This window comes from Cynoglossus semilaevis, chromosome 8 (assembly GCF_000523025.1).
Source record: "Cynoglossus semilaevis isolate Cse_v1.0 chromosome 8, Cse_v1.0, whole genome shotgun sequence".
Classification (NCBI taxonomy): domain Eukaryota; kingdom Metazoa; phylum Chordata; class Actinopteri; order Pleuronectiformes; family Cynoglossidae; genus Cynoglossus; species Cynoglossus semilaevis.
Genome location: NC_024314.1, coordinates 8,467,370 through 8,487,058, shown reverse-complemented (window position 1 = coordinate 8,487,058; position 19,689 = coordinate 8,467,370). Strand labels below are relative to the sequence as shown.

General features: G+C 40.6%; 2 protein-coding genes across 10 annotated transcripts in view; one reads left to right on the top strand and one right to left on the bottom strand.

Moving 5' to 3' along the window:
• Positions 1 to 11,639, bottom strand: part of ccdc57 (coiled-coil domain containing 57) — a 12,728-nt gene extending 1,089 nt beyond the window's left edge. The window contains exons 1-19 of one of the 5 annotated variants that reach the window (XM_025057339.1): positions 10,952 to 11,639; positions 9,860 to 10,081; positions 7,992 to 8,141; positions 6,329 to 6,451; positions 5,787 to 5,930; positions 5,461 to 5,569; positions 5,288 to 5,389; positions 5,058 to 5,215; positions 4,903 to 4,977; positions 4,609 to 4,809; positions 4,347 to 4,505; positions 3,774 to 3,936; positions 3,501 to 3,593; positions 2,824 to 3,085; positions 2,025 to 2,110; positions 1,569 to 1,794; positions 1,319 to 1,437; positions 688 to 819; positions 48 to 228 (exon numbers count right to left, since the gene is read on the bottom strand). In XM_025057339.1, coding sequence (XP_024913107.1) covers positions 48 to 228; positions 688 to 819; positions 1,319 to 1,437; positions 1,569 to 1,794; positions 2,025 to 2,110; positions 2,824 to 3,085; positions 3,501 to 3,593; positions 3,774 to 3,936; positions 4,347 to 4,505; positions 4,609 to 4,809; positions 4,903 to 4,977; positions 5,058 to 5,215; positions 5,288 to 5,389; positions 5,461 to 5,569; positions 5,787 to 5,930; positions 6,329 to 6,451; positions 7,992 to 8,134 — 2,476 coding nt within the window. In that variant the 5' untranslated portion in view covers positions 8,135 to 8,141; positions 9,860 to 10,081; positions 10,952 to 11,639. The other 4 variants (XM_017034411.2, XM_025057341.1, XM_025057340.1 and 1 more) reach the window with 4 other exon arrangements.
• Positions 10,124 to 19,637, top strand: slc16a3b (solute carrier family 16 member 3b). 5 transcript variants are annotated; one of them, XM_025057344.1, is made up of 8 exons: positions 10,124 to 10,690; positions 14,294 to 14,558; positions 14,637 to 14,780; positions 14,878 to 15,476; positions 15,861 to 16,041; positions 17,151 to 17,378; positions 19,274 to 19,400; positions 19,503 to 19,637. In XM_025057344.1, exons 2-7 carry the CDS (start codon positions 14,336 to 14,338, stop codon positions 19,369 to 19,371), a joined length of 1,473 nt encoding a protein of 490 aa, XP_024913112.1. In that variant the 5' UTR covers positions 10,124 to 10,690; positions 14,294 to 14,335; the 3' UTR covers positions 19,372 to 19,400; positions 19,503 to 19,637. The 5 variants fall into 5 exon arrangements, 4 of the variants coding, with proteins under 4 accessions (XP_024913112.1, XP_024913110.1, XP_024913114.1 ...); XR_003050248.1 differs by adding an exon at positions 18,564 to 18,659 and having other exon boundaries at positions 10,125 to 10,690; positions 18,767 to 19,637; XM_025057342.1 differs by having other exon boundaries at positions 19,274 to 19,637.
• The last annotated feature ends 52 nt before the right edge of the window (positions 19,638 to 19,689 follow it).

The following is a 19,689-nucleotide window of genomic DNA, read 5'->3' as shown; positions in this document are numbered from 1 at the left end:
TGTACCAAATAATACAATCTTTTCTAATAGCAGCAAAGAATTGTCACCTTCTGAGAATGAAGAGGAACTCTTTGCACAGTCAAGTGTTGCCCACAGCTCCTTTAGAGAATGCAGTGATTCCAGCGATGAAAACTGTAACTTGGAGGTGTTTGTGTGGAGCTGAGGCCCTGTTTCCAATGAGCCTTGTGATTGGCTGGGCAAGGCACAGTTTTCCTTGTTCCTGTGGCCCTACGGACGAAGAAGTGAGGAGTCAATTATTTTTCTTCCAGGTGTTCTAAACTTTGATAAAAGCAAACTAAAATGGACCTTAGACTAGGACCAGGATAATTTGACTTGGAATATAGAGAAATAATAAATGTATGAACAAATCTGCCAAAATACTATATAATAACAAAAATATGGCGACACAGTTAAGAGAGGATATAGTATTTAAAGTTAAGAGGTTAGCTAAAATAACTAGAAACAAGTCAAAAGAGTAAAGAATACAAGGACGGCATCTTACAGGGTTTTAAAAGTTATAATAATAATTCAATATTACTCTGTATCTGTCTGTCACTGGAACAATGATTTTTTGCTGCCCCAAAAATAACTCATTTTAACAGTTAACTATTAAGGTTTCGGAGTAAATTGTGAACCCCTGCTGTTGTCGCTCATTAGTTAACAAAGTTTTAAAAACTATGTTCTTACCTCCGCGGTGTGTGTGGTTCTTCGAACCTCGTTCCACGGGTTTTCTGTGGAACCATTTATTGCCGGGTCTTGTTTGTTGGTTCCAGAAAGAATCTGTTTTGCATCCGTCTGTCTAAGCGTGTACTGCAGCTCCTGATAGCACAGGCACATTAAGATAGAGCTAGCCTGTCATCTGGTGGTGAAGGCTGGTATTGCACAAAGTTGTTCCACCTTAGGCTTCATTCACACATTTACACGTTTAGTAGAACAAAGCGATTTAGAAGAGCAGGATTAACAATCATGCTACATAGAGGATCTCTTGAAAGGTGTCAGCTTGTTAGTAAAGTGGGACGTGTTCGCCATGTGTAGGACACATTCACACAACAACACTGTTGCCCTGAGGCCAGCAGTATTTAACAATGAATTTCTAAATTATTCTAATTTAATTTATTTTTTCCATTTTTATCAGCCTTTGTGACTAATGCCAGTATGTTCTCTAAAAATTAATTAATGGACTAAAACAGGGCACAGTAACCCTTTATAAATACAGTATATCAATTATACATTTTTACACACCTCAGGTACAATATGCTGCCTCTGGTTTAGTTAAGTGTAAAAAATACTTAAAGACCAGCTAAATTAACTCCCTTACCTGTGTAGTGAGCTGGTACTGAAGCTGCTCCAGAGCAGACAGACGGTCAGACACACGGTCATGCTGCTCTCCTTGTTTCTCTGTGGAGGTCTCCTTCTCTGGCTCTGGCAGTGTAGTTACTTTAAGAAAGAAGTTTATGTACTGAAATCTTAATGTTCAGATTCTAAATCTGCAAGATCTGCCAAATCCACAGCATCAAACTCGACTTGACTTTTGCAGAGGTACTGCTCGTTTCCCCTCTTATTTTTACCTTGTTGTCCAGTTGTGGTGATTTGGGCCCTCAGTCGGTTCCCCAGCTCTATCAGATGCTGCTTGTCTTTGCTCAGACGGACGATACAGGAAGCTGCCTGTTTCAGCCTCTTACGCAACCCAGGGTAATTGTTGTCTTTTGTGCCGTGGACATTTTCAAAAAGACCTGTGGACAGCTGCTGTCGTAGAAATGTGTTCTCCTCTCGCAGCTGATGTAAGAGCGCATTCATGTAAGAGCGCATTCTGGAGGGAAAATAAGATGAATGTTGGCATCTGAAGGTTATAACACCACCTTATAATGAACTTCATCCAAGCCATGGTTAACTCGACTTGGAATACGTTGTGGGAGAGAATATTTGTGGACTATAGTAAAACATGCATTATGCTCTAAATATATTTGCAGACATTTGGATTAACCAAACATAACCTAAACCAGTTTATTTCCTTCTTTTCCTACCTTGTCCATGATATTAGCAACGGCAGCTTCTGGATGGAGATCTTTGCTGGGCTGCTCTGTCACTGATACACTTTTTAATGAATTTACTAAAAAAAATAAAAAAATAAAATCATTAAATGAATTTTCACAGGAAACACACTTTATGCCAGGTTTATGACAGTCAACAGCCTTGTACAGTTGTGAATTTATGATAGTGCAAAGCATGCTGGGCCCCTGCCTCCAACAATGGCTGGCCTCCAAGGTGAACCCTATGATCAGCTCTTCAAGTATGATATTCAGTAAATGTTGGCACAGTGAACTGAGAACAAGGTGTCAGTTCAAGCTTTTTCATTCACAACCAACAGCACTCGGTGTGTTGATGGCCATGAAAGAAATATTGTGCCATGAACACCGCTAAAAAAACCAAAAGCCAGCTAAACATAAGCCAAAGATAAAACCAGGGAGTTTCTAGATCAGGGGTCTCAAACTCAAATTAGCTGGGGACCACCTATTTCACTGTGTTCATGTTCAACACCATAATCCCAGATCATTTTAAAAAGTAGTTTTTCTTTAATATAAATACTCTACAATTCATTTTCCCCCATTCTTAGAAGACTAATTAATAATAAATAAAAAAATTAAACATTTTAAAGTTGATGCAAAATGTAATTGGTATTGACATCTAGTCTAGACCAGAATGCAATATCTATTAATATAATAGAATAGTCTGTCTAAAAAGCTGACCTTGTGTAGAAAAATTAACCATATATGTTTAAAACCCAATATTCTCACACAAAATGAACAAAAGCACTGTCCACACCTGCGTGGGAGACATTGGAGGAGACAGCAGCAGGTTGGGTGGGTAAAGCTGGTAGGTAAGGAGCGTGCTGTGCGTCAGCTCCACCTTTGGTGGACATGGCATCGAGCGTTCCTGGATGCTGCACCTCCGTCTGGACTGTGGGGTGACCGAGGTGCTCCATATCCTGCCTCATCTGAGCCACCACGGCTCGCAGGACGCTGTTCTGCTCCTGCATGTGACGGATCTGCTCTGATGCCAGAGGATCAGCATTTGGTGTAGTGCCCTGTGTGTCACATTTTTTTCATTATTTAACTTGAACTGACATGAAGCCAACATTTCAGCCTACTTTGTTCTGTCACAGAGCCACCAGCTAACAGTAGCAACGGACCCATCAGCTCCCTGGTGTGTCTTTACCCTTACAGTCTGATGAGCAGAAGGCCAAACACAAAGGCCATCATAGCTTTCAGGTCATACAAAAGTCAAGGCCAAAAACAAAATAGTCACAGGACGGGCACATGGTAACAGTTGGATTATGTGCACTATATCCAGCACACAATGAGTGACAGATGTCAAAATACTTAAAACATCTTTAAACTTGTTTATACAAGTTTTGTTTGTATACACGAGGTAAAAAACATACCGGAATGCTAAAAGAGTTTTTAGCGATTTATTGTAGTGCTGGAAATGTGGATTCTCACCTTGACTGCCTGGTCTCTCTCCATTTGGACAGACTGCAGTAAGACATTCATGTCCTGCAGCTCTTGTTCTTTCTCCCTCTGCTCTGCCTTTGCCTGACAAAGACATGAAACTACATGAATTAATTGTGACAGAAATTCTACTGATTCAACATCAACTGCCACAAACGGGATGAAAAAAACAATTACTCGTGTGAAAGTATAATCTCGATTCATAAAATTGTCACATTTATATTCTAATTAATTAATGAATCATATAGAGTGTTAGAACCCCACCTGATCTCTGGCCTGTGTCAACTCCTGTATTAGCTTCTCATTGTCTAGGTAGATTTTAGCCTTCACATCTTCACACTGTCTCTGCCACTCCAGTTCCACCTGGACTCTTTTCTGCTCCAATGCCTTTTCTCTCTGTAAACCTTCACACAGCTGCTGCTTGTACCTTGGAAAAAGGGAAAAACATTTTTTTTAAGTCTCAAAGCAGTACTTCTTGTACTGAGGGGCTTCCAATGCAATATGGCACCCTGGACTTACTGTAAATGTACCACTGCTGTAATGATTGAATGATAACAAGCCTCCAGTCACTAGATGGCAGCAAGTCATACAGTGGTTTGCACAGATAAAAATATACATGTTATCAGGTTTTCAATAGTATTTCAATGTGCGGGGGTGTGGGTGGGGGATGGGGTGGTGAAAACATTTCAGTCCCCAAGCAGGGGCATGACAGAAAATAATTAAGAACCACTGTCTTAAAGTACGATGACCAGATATGTCAAATTACAGCCCCATTTTTTTGCTTAATAAATAAGGGTTTACAGTAAGTGCATGAGGTTTGATTATTTTTCTCCTGACCTCTCGACCTCTTCCCTGCTCCTCTCCAAATCAACCCTCGCTTTGGATTCTCTGTCCTGCAGGGTGATCATCTCACTATCCTTGGCAACCATCTGACAGGAGGCATTTCTCACACACTCGTCCCAGCCTGTGCGGATTGTTTCTATCTCATTGCACAGCCTTTTCAACACACAGAGGAAAACAGTTAAACAACAGTTTTAAGTAATGAAGTTATAATGAACATGTTTGGCTTGTCATTTTTTTTAACCACTCTTCTTCTCACTTCTTTATCGTCTTCTCTTTCTGCTGCAGCGCCCCTTGCTGCTCTGTCTGAATGGAGTGCAGCTGTGCAGCCGTGACCTTTATTCTCCCCTGTAGTTTACTGATGCGTTTCTCATTCTTCTGCAGCTGCTTTGAGTGAGTCTGACACTGAGTTTCCAGTCGTGCATCACACTCCTTCAGAGTCTGGATTAAACTCTCATATCTTGACAGAAAAAAAAAATCACAACAGTCTGACAATTTGCACAGTGAGTAGATTTGTATGACCATCTGAGGACTTCCTGTTATCATGACTCACTTATTTGTGTTTTCCTCATTTGTCTCCTTCACTTTAGTCTCCATCTGTTCCACCTCCTCCTTCAGCTCTTTTATCCTAGGACAGAAAAGCTTTTAGTTAGTGACTACACCTACTCCCAGACAACATGTTCCAGTGTAGTCCAGTCTGGTGCTGACCTTTGGTCCTTGACAGCAGTGATGTTCTCAATCTCCTGGTCCTTTTGCTGCAGCCTGGTTTTCAGACGTTCACTGAACTCCTCGGATGCTTTGAGAGCTTCTGCAGCCTTCATCTGAGCCTGGCGGTGGGCTTCGGTCTCGCTGCACAGAAGATTTACCTACACAGGAGACCAGACGATGACTATGACACATCAGAAAGTCAAAGTGCCCCACCTTCACCTTCACCTCACCTTGAGATTGTGAGACAGCACTACGGCACACATCTCGTCCGACTTCAGGTTGAACTCATGCTCTCGCTGCCTGAGCTCTCGATCGTACGTTGCCGTAATCTCCTGTGTGTCAGACATCATTCATCAATATGTTTGTGTGACATGGGCGCCTGTGTGTGTTGTTGGATCCCCACCTGTCGCTGTGAGATCATCTCTCCCTCTAGTTCTTGTATTTTACGCTGCAATTCCGATATTATTCTCTCAAAGTCTGCTGTACGCTGTTGAAGTTCATCATCTGCAAAGCTGCCATTCGCACACATAACCGCACAGACCAGCAAACACACACACAGATACACATTGGATGCTGTTTCAAGAGCAGTTAACTCCATCATAAAGCATTCCCTTGGCCCCCCAACTCTTAACATTTACAAACTTATACATACCTATAATCCCTGTTCTTATTCTAATCTGACCCAAACAATAATTACTAAAGTCTGTCACTTTCTCTCACTCAGCTCACCGCTTTAGTCTGTCCATCTGCAGTCTGTGTTGAGTGGCAGCATTCAGACTTTCACTCTGCTCCTTCCTCCTCTCCCTGGCCTCCCTGTCTCTCTGCTCCTCCAGCCTGACGATGTGCGCATGGAGCTGGTTTAACTCCTCTTGCCTGTAAATGGCAGCAATATTTCAGTGTTGACTGATTGAAAAGGTCACTGCCCTGTGGAATTGAATCTGTTCCTATGGTTACATTAATCAGAGGAATACAGTATTATAAACTGTCAAAAATAATGTGAACACTACTAGTCAACATGACAAAATTGTTACTTACCATCCTTGACTTATATTAACATATTCTGTCATTTCAGCCTCACTTTGATAAAGGCAGAAGTGTTTTAATGTGCAGTTGTACAATCCAGATGAAGGTAGTTTCTTGTGAATTTGTCATCTGATGTGCAGTACAATGACATGCACCACTTTTTATATTTGGTTTAGTTCATTTATGTTCCACATGGTCTGACTGATGTGTGCACCAGAAACATCATCTGAAACCACAAAACATTTGACCTTTTCTGCTCCGATGCCAGAGCCTTTGCCGTCATGACATCATATTTTTCCAACTCTTTGCCTTGATTGTCCAGAACTGTCAGATTTAACTGGAACCTTTTCTCCAGTAGCTGGTTCTGCTCTCTGACAAACGAGAAAAGTAAGAACAATTACAATCTAGGCCCAAAGAAGACAAATATAAACCACTCTTCAAATGTCAAGGATATTGTCTGAGAATTTCACACACCCTGCCCAACTCTCTGCCCCTGACAAATGATGTATCTTTTAAAGCAGATAGTTTTATTTCACAATACAATAGAAGCTAAGAGAGTTCAGTTTGTGCTTCTCAAAGTTATTGAAAACCACCCTTTAAATATTTCAACAGCAGCATGTCTGTTAGGAAATTACTTTCTTGCTTCTTTTGAAAACCTTGCTCTTGAGCCATAGTGTGTTGGTTTGGAAACACATTTCAAAACCTGTTCAAACACAACCAAAAGCTATCTACAGCTGATAGATACCATAACAGGTAGGTGACTGTTGTAACATTGCCCAACACAGAGTGAAAAGAGAGTTCAAATGTTCAAGTTAGTTTCATGTCATACTTGCAGTTTTTGGGAAAGGGAATAAGGAAAGGGAGGAAAGTGGACTACCTGTCATTGTGACACTGCACACAACCAAATGTGACCTCTGCTTTTAACCCATCACCAAAGTCAACAGTGGGCAGCTCAGTGTGTGGGGACGGTGCCATGCTCAGAGCACCTCAGTGGTAACTTGGCAGCTAGTGGACTCGAACCTAAAGCCTAGAGTAATGAACTGTAATACCAGAATCACTGCGGAGTTCAGGTGTTAGGCCCATGGATTTACAGTGCCAGAACCATTAGGACTTTAATCGAGGTCAAGAAATGTCAGCTGCTGACTCTTAAATCTCGGAATCTTTGCACTTTGTGGTAACTCAATGCACTTAAAGGCTTCTCTTATAAAAATGTCAGTGGCCTTGAAGTTAAACCCAACCATTTTACAGAGGAACGGAAGACTACATGTACTTATTGTTAGAATTAATTAAAAAACCAAACATGATCAGCCCCTTACATGCTACAAACACACAAACGGACTTCAAACAGACAAAAACATTTCAGTTTTATGTTGGTGCATAGTGCCCCAGACCCTGTCCCAACCATATCGACCAATTTGGTTCGAATCTCAATTAAATTGCATTAACATTACACAGTGACAAAAAACAAAAGTAAACTGAAATTTATATTCTTTCACAAGCTCCCTACTCCTTGCAATAGCTCTGTACTCACTCTCTAGAGATGACCTTCCTCCCCAAACACTTTGTGCATGACTTTAAAGAAATTAAATCTTCGAAAGCCAATTAAACCAGATGGAAGTTTCTAGAAATTCCTTTATTCCCCCAGTTCAAAGCAGCTTCATTAGAATGGTAATTTTTAAACAAGGAAAAAATATTACAAAAAATATTCATCTAAATAGAAAAAGTTTGTGCTTCTGGAAGGCATCTTTCATCTACTTTGTGGGTTTATTTAAATAACATCTTTGCCAAAGATTTCAGTTTCACTGTATTTACTTCCTACATAGGGACCAGATGGAAACGACTGCCTGCTAGAATGTATAATATTACACTTTCTAGCTGGAACTCCACATCCACTAGTTCTCTGATGTATACCTGAGTGAGGAACACTCCTCCTGGGCTTGTTTGAGGGAACTCTCCAACTGATGAAGCCTTGCAGCCTGGAGCTCCTTCCACTCTCTCTCTTTATCTGCAAGCTGGGCTTCCAGTTCCAGTCCATTGTTCCTGTCTGAGTGCATTCTGGTCCTGGGATTTGCATATCAGCCACAATCATCATTATCACACACTACTACACACTGTGCTGTATTTCACTGTAAATGTGCACTTATATTTGAGAGATTTACACACAGTCAAGTGAAAATTAAATACAAAATAAATAATAATTACTATGCATTTCTTTGTGTTTATATAAGTCCTATTACTTTAAAATGAGTGTCTGTTTCAGTATTACTGGCACTATCACTTTAAAACCAAAACTGGTCCTGGTCCAATACTGTACAGGCTGATTATTTCAAAAGAAAAGAGCTGTGGTGAGCAGAGACGGAATGACTCTTGTTCTGCAGCAGAACAAGGCTGAAAAGAACCAGTCTGGCCAGTGAACATTGGCTTCTTTATCACAACATTCGCACAAGACGTAGGGAGTTAATAGATGAGCCCCATGTGGGAAAGATGGAAGACTTTTGAAGTCTTTCTTGGTGAGATCCAAGGAAAACACACATCAGGGTTTGATAAACATTTGTTTTTGCACAGTTTCCTCTGATTTAAGGGCTTAAACCCCACAAGCTGAGGAACAAGTTAGTTTACACTGGATAGTGTTTTTCCTGAAAGATTACACTTATTTATTTTCTAAATTAAACATTAAACATAACAGTATTTGGAGAGCACATCCATTCATGTGTCATAGAAATACTCTGACATTTCCATAGTGTCCATAGAAATGTATTTGTTTTTGATTATGAGAGAATTACCGAAATATTAAATACAATTACAATATAACTCCTAATAAAACTATTAATGTAAAAACAGACAGCATTGCGATCACAGCTGAATACCTCAAGATGGGAAATAAAATGTTGCTGGCCAATTGGTTTTACATAATGATCATAGATTATAGACATTAAATTAGGGATCCGAAAATGTGTTTTGGATACCGGGCTATACTTTGAACACACCAGTTTCAGATTAAAAAAATATTTTAAAATTGCCTACGTTTTGAGCACATCACAAATATTTTCTGGTGCATCTCATATTTAGGCGGAAATCATCCGTTAATGCAGCCAGGAATCAGTTTTTCTTCTGGAATGTTCTTGCGGGCGAATTAATCTTTACTAACGAAGCTCGATATCGAGCAATGGATTGTAGCAAATATCTACTTAAATTAAGTATAAAACATGTCGAAAATAATAGATAGTTTATATTGACATCATTTTACGAGCTGAAGTTGAAGTTTTAAACATACTGTTGCTTCCTTTAGCGTCCCGCTGCTATAGTAGCCGGTACGTCGGACAAACCGTTCCCCGAATTCTGTGATCTAAAAAAAAACAAACAATGGTTCCATATCCTGCCAACAGTGAATCGGCCGCAGCTGGGTCAGAGTCATTCCCTACTCTTTGATAACTGAGGGAGGACTCCATTGAAATTTCTTCTTTCATGATGCACACCGAGAACCTTTTTGTGGCGACTGATTCGACAGCAGTCAGCACACAGATGTCGGGTACACGGGAAGAGTCACATAATCATCACTGATAAAGATCGGTGACTTGGTGAATGCACCATGAAAAGGATGTTTGTTCAGGTCCAAGCATCAGTGACTTCAGAGAGCCCGCTGACAATACGCCTACCATGGATAAGAAGAGTGGCTTTTAGTGGACGTGACACTTTTCTAATGAGACCTGGAAGTGCGTGCGCTTTGTGAAGCTACTTAATAAATGAAGCAGGGTATGAAAGGAAAACACATTCCCTACCTTTCAAAAGGTTTGCAAATACAGTGTGGTGCCGTGCAGTGTTACAGGGCCAGGTGGATTAATAGAAGACACTGCCCCATGACAGGTTAGCTCACCTGCAACAAACGTAACATTTTCTTCTTTACTTATTGGTTCTTTCTTTCTTTTTGAGACGCCACAAACGCCCTCTAACGGCAGCAACAAGCAGCACAACATCAACCCACGAAGAGCGCAGACCAGGCACTGCAAATGATAAAAATCGATTATTGTTGTTGTTGTTGTTTTTATTATTGAAGTAGTAGTAGTATTTTTTACGTATTTTATTTTTATAAGTTTACTAAATGTAGTGTAGTATGATATAGTCATCATCTTTCACTACTATACAACATACATCCCATAATATATTATATAGTTATTGCATATCTGCTCTAAAGTACGTCATAGCCTAGTACAGTTTAGCATGGTTTAGCATAGTTTTGTTTTGCATACTGCTGCAGCGTTTGGTATGATACAGGTTAATAAAGTATGGCACAAATAGTACAGTGTAGTGTAACAAGCTATAACAATAATAATAACATAGTATAGTATAACAACATGCAGCACTGGGCAGAACACAGGCATCGAATAGATACTGTAAGCACAAGGTTAGAATAGTACCGTGTAGTACAGTCATAGTCGATTAATTGTTATTCAGTTGAATGTGGACTTTAGATTCAGGTGAAGAAATACTATATGCTCTACTACAGTTTTTATGCTGCCTCCCCCCGCCCCCCTCCACAGCATTATAAGGCGCTGTGGGAAGCGCGCACACGCAAAAAGCGCCCCTCAGAGTGGACGAGAGCAGCGCAACAGGTACAGTCTCTTTTTTTTCCTTTCAATTGTCAGTATGGTTAATTAACCCCGATCATTTATAATTCCTGTCTGATCTTCGTGGTCTGGTGAACCAGAGTAACAGGTGACAAACGTCGCGTCAGTAGTAGTGTTAGTGATGCTCAGTCTCCACTGCTCTATAATGATATTATTATAATGATTATTTATAGCCTTTTTTTATATATAGATTGGTTTTTATCGCTATTATCGCTGTGTTGGTGAAAGTGAATGCAGTGGAATTACATCTCGATCGTCACGTCGACACCGGCGTCTGTCTGCACGCAGGCACCGGGATCCACATCTGTCCCTCGGATGTACATCGTTATCAGTACCACAACGCCTGCAGGAACAGGCTATTTTTACCTAGTGAAGACATGACAGTGGACAAACAAGCAGATGTCAGTTCTCTTTGGTACCTGCGGTACGGAATGTTTATTTTACAGAGTGGAGTAATTATTGCATGGGGAACAGGCGCGTTACTGTCCTCCGTTAAAATACTCAGTCGTAACAACGCAACTATTTATATAATATAATTAAATCTTCTGTGTACTTATTCACAGTATCAGATAACAAGAGGCTTTATGTGATGCTGTGAAAGTTAGGAGGCTGTGCGTGGTGTAAAGGATGTGACGCAGATCTGGTCCACTCTGTGTGTACGTGCTGGTGAACGTGCGCTCTCTTCATCCACCGCGGCCACATCCCCGTCTCCTAGGATACGTAAAAGTCTAACAGGTCAATTCATGTTTTTACATGTTGAATAGTAGTGCTACTGTGGCCAAATCACCAGAACTGAAGACTAACTAACTTATTTTCCTCTGAAAACCACGTGCTGCTGAGTTACTTCCTGTTTCCCAATAAAACCACACACACGCAAAAAAGGGCAAGGTCAAAAAGATTACCTTCAGAATACTGCCACAAACTAAGTTCAGTGTCGGTAGCAGAATCCCCCCCACCCCCCCCAAACCTTTATATATGTATGTAGTGCCATCTAACGATGTGCTTATATTTAAAGAATAAGGTAAGGAGATTCAACTTGAAAAATGAATTGTGGACACACCTGAATTAGGAGACTGATATACATTTGTGTATGTAAAGTGTGTTAAAATCTATATTATTTACATAAAAATAGAACTGTATGGAACATCTCTATGTAAGAATCTATCTGATTTTTACATTGCAGCCCTGCTGGGTAAATATAAAACACATATCACTTCAACCTCACAGTCACATTCACACAATGCTTCTATAATTAGACCTTTGTCCACCAATGGCAGGTTGCAATCGCCCACTGATGACATGGCCCTCAGGCAACTTGGGCTTTGTTTTTTTTTTTTTTTTATTTTTTTTTACCAAAGATCAATAGCAGGGTTTTATGTAGATTAGTGGATGAGCTCCACACAGCATGTTATGGCCATTCTTAACCCCAACCCTGACACATACATTTCATAAAAGTTAATAATTTACATTCAGTCATCAAAGTAATAAGACCACATTAAGGACATTCCAGTGTGTGATGCCCTTGAAAAATCCCTAAAATTTCTCCTATTAAATCTTTAAGTCCCCCTTTTTTAAGTCTAATTTAAAACAAAAAAAGTAAAACATTAAGTAATTTTCAATAAAAATAACAACAATCCATACATGTTTAGGGAATACAGATTAAATCTAGTTGACTGAAATTTAGATAAAAAAATATGCTATCATTAGCTACAAATACTTTGCTAGGTACGTCAGAAATTTACTGCAAAAGAAAAAATAGCCAAAAGTTCAGGACAATGATAGCCCAGAACTAGCCTAAAAATGTGTTATATGAATAACAACAAAGTCAATTCATTTTTAATGAATTAAATAGAGCGGTAGTGAGAAATACTTCATGGTAGATACAGTATCACTAAGCCTTATAATATGCTGAATAAACAGCATTTTATGAAATAGTTTTGTGGATCCTACAAGCTGTTCCTGAAAGGATTACAGCCTCTTAAAACAACACAATGATGGCCGAGTTCCAACTGCCTTTCATCGGCATAACAGAAAGGAGAGACGTGTGTGAGTGAGTGTGTGTGTATACAGAGTTTTATTTCAGAGTGGCTGGTAACAAGGGCCCATTGCAGAATGTTGCATGGGTCACACTGTGAAGTGACAGGTGTGGGTGAGTGGGAAAATCAAGGACAGAATAGAATCGGGTGACTGAGAAAGAATGGGAAACTTGTTGGCATCTGGAGAACAGGTTGAAATTAAGGGGTGGAGGACGTGTGCAGGTGAACGACTGCCCACTGTAAATAAAGCTTGCATGTAAGAAAGAGCAATGTCACTGGGGCCTCATAAAGTCACATGCCTTGACATTAGCCCCTGGTACAGTCTGTCATGATCACCAAACGGCCCTGACGCCAGAAATGGGAGTTAGCTCCTCGTCAATCTTGATGAACTACACAATAAGATGTGATAGGCTGCTAGATAGCACAACAGTCTTTTCAAGTAGTTCATGTTGGTCAGTTCATGTAACAACCATTACATTACAACTGGACATTTTACAACTGGACATTTTAGCCGGACATAAAGAAAAACATAATTAAATTTCCACTGAAAATAAAATAGTTTTGATACAATATATTAAGCCTAAAAATGCTAGGAAAATGGCATTAGGAGAAAGACCAGAATGAACCTTAATTATGTTCAGAGAATGAAGCAGAAACAGCATTACATTAGGAAAATATAACAGAAAGTAGGGATCAAAATAACCATAAGATTCGAAACAATATAGCCAAGAGACTAAAATCTGTTAAAACAAACTAACAATTAGCTAAAAGATCACCTCAACCTTAGTTATGAGTCTAGTTTTAAGTCAAAATAATTCTTAAAAACTGCATTAATCGCTCAATATTATCATAAACATAGCAAAATATCCCAAATAAAACAACATAAATGCTAACAGTTAGCCTAAACAAGTAAACATTTCTTAAATCACACAAAATGATGTCTCATGTTATAGAAAGGAGTGGGCAGGAGTAAATCATCATGTGAACACAGTGTTCTCATATCTATGCCCCTCACTGGCAGACACTCCATGGTCGTTGCAGCGCCACACACACTGTGTTCCTCACAGCCTTTAATTAGATTAAAACAAAAGCTCCGACATCTACACGGTCTGGCCTTGTAGCCAAATATGACAAAATAAATATGTGCTACCCTATCAACACACACCCTTAGTTTATTCCTAGCTGTCGTCATGACATCTAAAAAAGAAATGTCCCTATATTTTGTAGCAAAGGTTTAGCAACATATTTGCTTAGATTTTAAAAAAAAAACTGTTGATAAAATTGTAGCCATGGTGCTGAGTTATTATCTAATATTTAAACTCTACTTCGAGAAATCTTTTGGTTTTGATAGTAAATTGAACAAGTGTTTTATTTTTCTATTTGATGTTTTAACAATTCACATATAAGTTTTAACAATTCACAAATCACAAGTCATTTGAAGTCATTTGCCTTTTTGTGGCAATTGTTATTTAAGTTTTTTCTGACAATTTGGTATTTCTTGACCACTTTTTTGATTTTGAATAAACATAATTAAACATTGTTTTCACTGCAGGTTCTGTAGCTCCTGACTTCAACGTTACATCCTGATAGCATCATGGGAGGAGTAGCCCTGGATGACGGGCCCAGCGGGGTAAAGGCTCCAGACGGAGGCTGGGGTTGGGCAGTTCTGTTTGGATGTTTCGTTATCACTGGCTTCTCCTATGCCTTTCCCAAAGCAGTCAGTGTTTTCTTCAAAGAGCTGATCAGAGAGTTTGATGTCGGCTACAGTGACACTGCGTGGATCTCGTCAATACTACTAGCCATGCTGTATGGCACAGGTAAAGATGCTGTTCAGATCTATTGGCTAATAACTGCAGACGTAAAGAGTCGCTAATGACTGGATTGTGTCCCTTCAGGTCCACTGTGCAGTGTGATGGTGAACAGGTTCGGCTGCCGACCGGTGATGATGCTCGGCGGGCTGTTTGCCTCACTGGGAATGATTCTTGCCTCATTTGCCACCAGCATCATTCACATTTACTTCTGCACTGGAGTTATAACAGGTTCCAGTATACCATACTTGCACTCACGAGAAAAGCAGACTATATCTCAGTCATTTGCTGAGTCACCGTCTCTCTTTGTCATTGTCTCCGTCTTCAGGTCTGGGTCTGGCTTTGAACTTTCAGCCGTCTCTCATAATGCTGAATCGATACTTTAGTGAGAGACGACCTCTAGCCAATGGCTTGGCAGCCGCAGGCAGCCCTGTGGCGCTGTGCTGTCTCTCCCCACTGGGACAGGTCCTCCAGTTTCATTATGGCTGGAGGGGGGGCTTCCTCATACTGGGGGGAATACTACTTAATTGCTGTGCCTGTGGTGCACTCATGAGGCCCCTGGTGCCACCTAAGAAACTTGAACAGGCTGAGGAGGAGGCTGCAGCGGCAGAGAAGAAGCCCCTGCCTAAGAAACTGTTGGACTTCAGTGTCTTCAAGGACAGGGGTTTTGTCATCTATACCCTGGCAGCCTCTGTTATGGTACTGGGCTTGTTTGTGCCTCCTGTGTTTGTGGTCAGTTATGCTAAAAACCTCCACTATGAGGCCACACAGTCGGCGCTGTTGCTCACCATACTGGGGTTCGTGGACATGTTTGCTCGTCCCATCGCAGGAATGGTCGCAGGACTAAAGTGGGTACGACCTCGAAGTATCTACCTCTTCGCCTTTTCTATGCTCTTCAATGGAATCACCGACCTAATAGGCTCACAGGTAACATGAGAAGAATACTGAATATATGTATAGATTTGTCAAAGCCTTTAAAAGTTCTTTCAGACATATTAAGAACTTTTTAATAGCCATGTTGTCAAATTTCAAATGAGCCATAGATTATATGTATCCCAGCTCACAATCTACAAAATGCCAGGATCCACAAGCTACATATTCACTGAGAGCCTCATGTTGGTATACAAAAGAAACATTTCCTTTGCATTAATATTCCAGATTTTCCTGAGCTTGTCAAGGTGACTGACTGAGACAGTCCCGCTAAGTCCACAAATGTCAACGTCAACCATGTTGTCTGGAGTTTGTGTACGATCGCTGCTCCATCCTTCTCTGATTGCGTAATATTCATCAATCTTGTTCATCCCTTTGCAGGCGGTTGACTACACAGGTCTGGTGATCTTCTGTATATTCTTTGGAATGTCGTACGGCATGGTGGGAGCGCTCCAGTTCGAGGTCCTCATGGCCATTGTTGGGACAGAGAAGTTCTCCAGTGCCATTGGCTTGGTGCTGCTGATGGAAGCTATTGCTGTGCTACTGGGACCTCCTGGAGCAGGTTAGAGGCGTGAGACTAATCAATGTGACCTTTGACATCTGTCACACACAAGGCTGACCCTCACAATAGCTTTTGGACATACAGTGTTTTAGACAGCATCAGAGGAATGATGCATTGAACTAACTTAGGTGCAATGAATGGGTGTTTAGGGTCCAAAGGTGAGGATTTGAGGGCACGCTTTCAAACACAGAATTTGAATGGTCAGCCAGCAGTCATTCTGCCATAAATCCAAACTCTATGTTTAATGGATTCTCAACAAGCTGACACAATTAGTCCAACATGGAATAATGTGACCCAGCAAACTAGATCCAATCTGAGACCTCCTTTCCTGAGACGAAAAAGAAAGTGAATCAAAAAAAGTTGTTCACAAACCTTTTATACAGGGGCCGATGTTATAAAGTGTAAATTGTGACTGTGATTCACACCAAAAACTGACAGGATTTTTGCACTATAAAACGATTCAAATATGAATCTGATTAATCAGGATTAATCGCAATCAGGATTAGAGTGTATGCGTTCCACAGCTGTTCTTATTTGTAACCAACCCAAATGTTGGCATTAATAATAAGGAAACATGTCAACAATGACGAGTTGGTAGTTTTAGGTCATATTACTGTGTCACTGTGACAGTGGAATGTAGAACGTGTCAAGTTTAATGAGCTCTGAGAGTCTCTGTGATGTCCCTAACAATATTGATCAGTCTACTGTGCCTCGCAATCCATTTGACAAATGCACCTCCAGTCGTTTTCTTCATGCTTTGACTGTGAAGTGAAGGTGCTCTACTGTATTTGTGAAGTGATCCCAGTATTCAATTACACAATCACAGAGTCAGGACATCATGCCAAAACATGACGCACAACAACCAATCACCATTTGTCATGATGAGTAAGAATGAAGAAGCAGAGCAAATGGGCTTGGTGAGACTTCTGATATGTCACAACAGATAGCAGAAGACAATGCCATAATTAACATTTCAAACCAGTCATCATTACTTTTCCGTAGCCGACTGATTCCAACCCTCCCTGAGGGATGCCTGAAATATGTCACCTTGGCATAAAGTCCACTTAATGCTTTCCAACAAGTCTGACTGATAATTATCTCTCCACCAGGTCGCCTTTTGGATGCCACACACAACTACATGTACATTTTCCTGTTAGCTGGCTGCGAGGTCGTGTTGTCTGCCTTCGTTTTGGCCATTGGTAACTTCCTGTGTATCAGCAAGAAATCGGAAAACCTGGAGTCTAAGGCGGAGATGGCCGTGATGGCTGCAGAGACGCAGGAGCTGAAACGTGCAGTGGAGCCCGAGACAGACAGGGAAGAGGAGATAAAGGAGGGAGGTAATGGAAAAGTAGGGGAGGAGGTGGCGGTGGTAAAGGAGATGGGAGAGGATGGCACAGTGCCCAACACTGAGACGTCATTATAAATAATAAGAACTGCTAAAGACTTGAAAGACATCTGTACCCCCAGGAGCGCACAAACAGAAAGTCCGGTTCCTTACAGTGAATCTGCTGATGGAGTTGAGTCTCATTTATCATGCAGTAGCCTAAACACACATTTCTTTCATTTAGATCACTGTAATTAGAAGCTGACTTGTAATAGTAACAATTGCACCTCTTACATTACTAATCTTTCCCACTTATTGATCGTCATCAACTGCCAGAACCAGGCTCTGCAGAGGCCTAGTAGTAAAGTAGTGCTAACCTGAGGGTAAGCTTCAAAGACGTTTATTGTAGTGTGTTTTCTACACCAACAACCAGTAAAGGTTTAAAAAGGTGTAGTCTTTAGATCAACCAGGCAATAAAAGCTGACCCACTGGGTTTAAAATTTGCCACAGAGGAGGATTAAAACTTACACAAGCTTTCTCAGCCTGGATTTGCTTCATCAGGGTAAACGCTTTAAAAGGCATTGACCAAATCCACCTTTGGTCATTCTTTTTTGGTCAAGCTGCCTTTTGTGCAGCATGGAAAACCATATCAGTCAACCGTCATCAAATCAAATCATTGTACATAGAAACAAAATATATACAATAATAGTCCCCTTGTTTTTTTCTTTTTAAAATTGTGCTCACTTCCAATACAACATAGTTCCACCAATCATAAGTCTAAAATTCAGCCCTGATCCAGTACAGAGCCTTTATTATGCAACAACAACGGTTTCAAACTTGTCTAACAGACAGATTTTACCTTTACTCAAGGATCAGTCCAAGCCTTGTAAAAATTAATTTTCAGAGGACATTCTAAATGCTCCAGTCCATCCCCACTGAACAATGAAGTCACATTTCATTACGGAAATCAAGTATCCCTTATAAATATGAACCTTTTCTTAACACATCATTTAAGACCGTCATTACACACGTCATAACCTGACTGAAGAAGTTACAAGGTGCTTATGAGAGTTGTGTTCTCAATGCAGGCTGATTAATGTCAATTAACACCCGAATTTATAACATTTGCATTTCACCCTGTTTTATCCAAGCTGAATAAGTCAGTACCTTACTTACTTACGCTTTGTTCTGTGACTAGTGTACCACAAGACAGCTTCCATCTAGCCATCCACTGACAAATGTCAGGTGTCCGCACGTGTTCAGAGTTGTTAATTGTTTCTACTGCTCTGTGAAGGTAAGCTTTACTGTTAATGGTAACTGCTGTGTCATGATGCATCGTTGGTCCATGTGAAACTAGATGCTGTGACGTGTACTGTGTCTATGTCTTTTCTGTGTCTGAAGGTTCCATTGCTCTGGTTTGGTGAAGACACAACCTGCTGCACAAGAATTTTTTTTGGGGGAATGGTGTCACATGTATGAGGCTGACTGTACCTACAAATATATACACTATTTTCATTGGAGAAATTCAATGATATTTTAAAAAATTGTACTTATATAAATGAAATAGTTCAAAGTTCAGATTTACTTTGTTTCAGTCTCCCTCCTTTCAGAACCACAGCTGACCATCTCTGACCTCAACCAGTCTCTTGCCTCATTTGCTTCAGCAAGAACTATTTAACATCTTACTTCAAATACCCGTGTCCCCACCCTGGAGTCATTTCCTGGTGGCAGCTTTACCTCGAGCATGTCTAAAATCATCTCCACACTACATCATTCCAGTCACCGTTAAGAAAAATCTTAGCATAGACTCTCTCCAAACGATACATCGGGAATCGAGTTTAACGTATAATCCACTCTTACTGCTGGGCTTGTTACACATAAGATTAATGCATTTATACATTTTTGCAGATCATTTCATCCAAAGTGTCATTCAAGACGAAGGGTTAACAATCAAGCTACAAAAAGGAACCTTTGAAAGGAGACCAGGCGTTAGGGAAGTAGGATGAGAGCACACCACCAGAGACAATTGTAAAAGGTGAAGGGAAGTACAGGAAATTATAAGGACAGGAGGAGTGCTCTGAAGAGCTGGAATGAAAATAGGCAGGAACATAACACACTTTCTTTGGTTTCAATCCAGGTGAACCCAGGTGCGACACAATCCTTCTCCTGAACCCATCCAACATTCTGACAGCACGACTTGCTCCACTCTGACTGATCTGTCATTCCTGTGACTGATCAACTTAGTTACTGAAGGTCTGCAGATCACCCTTGTTCATGTAAATGGGCCCAGTCCACGCCCTGCCGTCACCAGGCGTCCCCTCCTG

Excerpts from the sequence above, each read along its gene's own strand:
- slc16a3b (XM_025057344.1), top strand. The coding sequence starts at position 14,336 with ATGGGAGGAGTAGCCCTGGATGACGGGCCCAGCGGGGTAAAGGCTCCA. Across the intron at positions 14,559-14,636 it reads AGCCATGCTGTATGGCACAG|GTCCACTGTGCAGTGTGATG; the intron begins GTAAAGATGCTG and ends GTGTCCCTTCAG. Across the intron at positions 16,042-17,150 it reads ACTGGGACCTCCTGGAGCAG|GTCGCCTTTTGGATGCCACA; the intron begins GTTAGAGGCGTG and ends TCTCTCCACCAG.